Source organism: Poecilia latipinna, unplaced genomic scaffold, assembly GCF_001443285.1.
Source record: "Poecilia latipinna isolate Pla-1442-1.1 unplaced genomic scaffold, P_latipinna-1.0 Scaffold1349, whole genome shotgun sequence".
NCBI lineage: Eukaryota > Metazoa > Chordata > Actinopteri > Cyprinodontiformes > Poeciliidae > Poecilia > Poecilia latipinna.
In genome coordinates, this window is record NW_015113965.1 from 11,686 (window position 1) to 16,330 (window position 4,645).

Genomic DNA, 4,645 nt, shown 5'->3' on the forward strand with positions numbered 1-4,645 from the left:
TTCTGATTTTATGTTGATTATTAAAGACATTATTTTTATCCTGCAGACAGAAACTGAATAATGACATCAATCCAGAATAATGATCCAAACTGTTTCTGCTCATTTTGTTCTTTATTTCCTCTCAGTTGGTCAGCAGGAGGTCGACGTAACTGAAGAGTCAGATTCTGTCATCCTGCCCTGCAGAACATCATCCTTCCTTCCTGAGGACACGTCAGTGGAGTGGACCCGGCCAGAACCTCGTTCCATGTTCATTTATGTGTTTCCCAACACGAGTAAACACTATGCCCAGCAGGACAGACTTTACAGCTGTCGCACAGAGATGAACAGAGACTTCCTGAGGACCGGAGACGTCAGCCTGACCCTCATGTATCCCACACACAGAGACGATGGACGCTACGTCTGCACCGTCCACAGAGACCAGGACGTCCTGAGACACACTGTGGTTCTGAAATATGTAAAGAAAGGTCAGAGCATCAGGTTAGAGCAGCTGATGAAGGTCAAAGGTCAGATTGAGGTCAGTCTTTCTCTGTTTTTCTACAGAACCATTTCCATCCTGGGCCATAGTTCTGCTGGGTCTGCTGGTTCTGCTGGTTCTCATCGTCTGTGCAGGCGGTTTATATAATTTTGAAGGTTATTTCCTGAAAGGTGAGTCTCTGAATGTTCCTGACCCAGAATGCTGTCAGAGATTGTGTGACCTGTCCTGGGGGTTAGAGGTCAACGGTTCATCTTGTCATATAAGTTCAGCTCTTTGTGTTCATTCATGTTCAGATCAAATGCAGCGAAGATAGAAACATCATGAACAGAACCACAGCCAGAACCAGCAGCGTCTCTCTGCTCTCTGGATCTTTTCTGATCTCTGGTTCTTGGTGACTGTTGGACTCCAGACGACTGAACTACAAACTGAAAGCTGGACGTCTGTTTGATGCTTCTTGGTCTAAATAACTAAATGTTGTCATATTTCAGTGGATTTATTTTTAAGTTAAGTTAAGTTTTGACTCTTTGTAGTTTGATTTGTTTACAGATAGTTTGCATGGCTGCCACACATTTTCACACCAGCGAAAAAGTGTGCTTATATTTACACAAACTTTGACCAATGTCAATTTTTATATATGCCGACTTGTGCATAAAATATGGCTCCATACATTTTTTGTGCTCACGCTTTATGCATGAGGCCCCTGGTGAATTACTGTATGACTCAGTAGTTAGAAAAGCTTCTTCAGATTTTTCAGGTGGTCACCTGGCACCTGATGTTTGAACCTCTCTGTTGCATTGGCTGGAAGAATATTAATCTTCTTAATCTGGCAGACTGCCTGTGATTATCCTTTGTGAACTCTGGTATGGATAGTCTGTAGGTCTTATTCTTCTTTAAGGCCACTGTGGGATCCAATGTTTGGGCGGTAGAGGACATGTTGGTGTCCAGATTAGGTCCAGCTCATGGTTTAGATAAGGGATGGACTGTGGCATTAAAGGTTGAAAGTCAGGAGAAAGTCCATTATCTCCTCATGTCTTTAACCATCAGCTGAAGTTGATTATTATCCTCCTGCAGTTGCTGCACAATGGTCATGAACTCATGTGGCATGCTGGGTAACATTCACCTCGCCATGCTCCTCTCTAGTCTGATGCTGTTCCAACGTAGCGTTTAGACGGCCATGTTTATCCCCCATTATCATCCATCCTGGTGGTCACACAGCCCACTGTGGACCCAACCTGCTCATTCAGAGTCATAATCCATATTCACTCTGTAATCACCTCGATCCGACTCAAAGGACCAATTAGTAACGATGCAGATCACAAGATTCTGCATCGTATTACTGAGGTGGTGATCGCAGAATATTCATCGATTAAAAGCCTCAGTGACCCTCAACGAAATAACAAGGTGATGATTTCCTGGTTCTTTAATCGGCAGATTCAGGGATTAGGTGGACGGGTGGTTCTACAAAAGAACAGCTAAATAAAACATACAATCCACTATGTACACCAATAGTCATTTTGTAAGTTACAAACATATTATAGTCACATTACTTGTTTTTTAAGCTTTAATGTAAGTCCTTATAGCTTAGCTATATTTGGAAAATAAAATAAAACATTCTTCTCATTACTCCAGTCTTATGGTCTGTAGGTCTTGTTCTTTATGGCCATTGTGAGATCCAATGTTTGGATGTTTTATTAGTTACTAATAAGATTAAATAAAGTAAAAGAGAGCAACTAAACATAATAGAATTCACCATTTTAAAGTAAAACTCAGCTTCTTTTGGCAAAATGAGCAAACAGAAAATGTCTAAAGTAATAAAATACACGTTATTCTTCTTAAACACAAATAAACTATATCTTACCAGTCTGACGGACACATATTCTCATAAAATACCACATAAACTACCTACAAACAACTTCAGCTGATCTGCACTGATTCCTGAACATTATTTCACATTTGAACAAAACATTACTCACAAAATGCCTGCGCCCCCTAGTGGCGACAATTACTACAATTCAGTCTTGCATTCAGAACAGTTACATCCCCCTCATACTGCCTTGGAGATCTAACTCTGCTGTAGGATTTGTCTCTCTGACTTGAACTTTCCACCAGAAATACCTTGATGGTCTCTGACCTGATGGGTCCATCCAGGTCCAGGAGGAACTCAGATTATATCAGCTCATCATCATTTGCTCCACTTCTCTCTCGTCAGCTGCTGTCTGTCCATCTGTCTGTCTGTCCGGCTCATCTTGTCCTCCGTTGTCTCTCAGCTCCACTGGTGAAGGTAGATTCAGGGGTGAAGTCTGTCCTGCTGCCCTGTAGAACCAGAGTCTGCCTGCCTGGAGGCGCTAGAGTGGAGTGGAGGGACGGAGAGAACAGGACGGTCCATGTGTATCAGAACGGTTCTGATGATCCTGAAGAACAGAACCTGACCAGCAGAACCAGGATGAATGACGACCCACTGCAGACTGGAGACCTCAGTCTGACTCTGGAACGTCCCAAACCTGAAGACAGCGGGATCTACAGCTGCAGAGTCTCCATCAGGAAACGAGTCATCCTGATGATGAAACGGGTTCATCTCCAGGTCAAAGGTCAGTGGTTAAATGTTGCATTCTTCCAATCAGGTGATTGGTGGTGATCAATAGTGATGTTTGGCTGATTACAAGATCAAAGGTCAATGTGATGTAATGAGTGAGGAAGACGAGGAAGCAAAGCAGGAGGAAGAGGTTCAGGACAGACAGGGACCAGCAGCAGGAGGCTTTGAGTTGGACAGTGCTCCCTGCTGGAGACACTATTTAGTGTTCAGAACCACCAGACAGCTCAGAACCATCAGAACTGAAGTTCCTGCAGCCTGGAAGCAGCAAATGTGTTGTGAATAAGGATGCATGTAGACTGGGATTTTTATTTTTATTTTAAAAAATAAATTTTTCCAACGTTTTGAAATTGAGTCTGTTACCCTTTTTGATTAAAATTTTCCAGGGCCCCTTTTGTTGCTAAAAACAATGTAGTAAACTGCAATTATAACTGATTGCTTTTTAGGTTGGCCAATTAAACCACTCCCCCTCTCTCAGATTAAATCCAACACATCTAACACATCTGTTAGATGTGTTGGATTTAATCTGAGAGAGGGGGAGTGGTTTAATTGGCCAACCTAAAAAGCAATCAGTTATAATTGTAGTTTACTAAATTGTATTTGTGAGCAATCATCTCAGTAAACAAGTATTACATTCATGTATCTGTGGTCTGTGTTAAAATGTCAGCATTTATGGACCCTGAAGCCCTATTGGGCCTGATGAAGCTGCTAACTTAATTTGGATTAAACAAAAGTGCAAATAAATGATATTTATTTTAATTGTATATTTTGATTTGTTGTTTTTAAGACTCAATCACAGTGGTTTTAAATAGGATTTCACTGGCGATGTTGTCCTATAACATGTAATTATTCAGTAATATTCTTACATTTCCTGTCAAATTAACATCTTTTAATACACATGGTGGACTGCCAGTAGGCCGCCTCAGCTGGGCTGAGCAAGTTTTCTTAGGAAAACCCTGCAAAATGAACTCAGCTTACGTCTTCCCCCCTGAACTTCTCGAAACAGTCATAGGTCAGAAGTGACCTACAAGGTAACATCAGCTAAACTCAGCTGGGTTTTACTAACAATCACTGTGCAACAAAGGGTTTCCATGTTTCAATAGAAAGTGACATTACGGAGTTGGCCAGACTTAATGCTCTATCTACAAGTTCTCAAATTGACAACCAAATAATGGTTACCTGAATACAAAAAATGTCCTCCTCTTTGATCAAACCATCATGTACTGATGTTGCTTTTTCCCGTTAATGAATCTTTGCAAACTTTGTACAGGATGTCATCGCGCGTCTTCAGTTTTTTCCACTGTTTTAGGATTCAACTCTCTCGTTTTGATGGTCGTCTCCCTTGGATGCTGAATCGCATGACATGTGATAGGACAACATTGTTTCTCTGACTATCATGAAGCTCTTGAAGTGAAAAAACAGGCAAATGGTTTTCACCTGGCTGGACCAACTGCTCCAGATCCTGGGCCAGTCATGAAACCAGTCTCTACTTTGGACCTTCATCCCAGTCCATATGACCTGCTAGTAGTGCAGATACTTCACAGTCTGATAGAGACTGTGTTTCCAGCTCATTCAGTGGG

At 41.7% G+C, this 4,645-nt stretch overlaps 2 protein-coding genes across 2 annotated transcripts in view; both read left to right on the forward strand.

The window, feature by feature from the left end:
- The first annotated feature begins 6 nt into the window (after nt 1-6).
- On the forward strand, nt 7-3,234 carry LOC106961912 (uncharacterized). The gene is made up of 3 exons (XM_015056016.1): nt 7-464; nt 541-645; nt 2,743-3,234. Exons 1-3 carry the CDS (start codon nt 80-82, stop codon nt 3,108-3,110), a joined length of 858 nt encoding a protein of 285 aa, XP_014911502.1. The 5' UTR covers nt 7-79; the 3' UTR covers nt 3,111-3,234.
- LOC106961914 (NACHT, LRR and PYD domains-containing protein 14-like) overlaps nt 3,160-4,645 on the forward strand; it is a 30,087-nt gene continuing 28,601 nt past the window's right edge. The window contains exon 1 of the mRNA XM_015056019.1: nt 3,160-3,244. Within this exon, the coding sequence (XP_014911505.1) occupies nt 3,160-3,244 (85 nt within the window). The remainder of the gene's footprint in view (nt 3,245-4,645) is intronic.

Coding starts and splice junctions, on each gene's coding strand:
- LOC106961912 (XM_015056016.1), top strand. CDS start 80: ATGATCCAAACTGTTTCTGCTCATTTTGTTCTTTATTTCCTCTCAGTT. Junction 465..540: donor TCTGAAATATGTAAAGAAAG/GTCAGAGCATCA, acceptor GTTTTTCTACAG/AACCATTTCCATCCTGGGCC. Junction 646..2,742: donor TGAAGGTTATTTCCTGAAAG/GTGAGTCTCTGA, acceptor GTTGTCTCTCAG/CTCCACTGGTGAAGGTAGAT.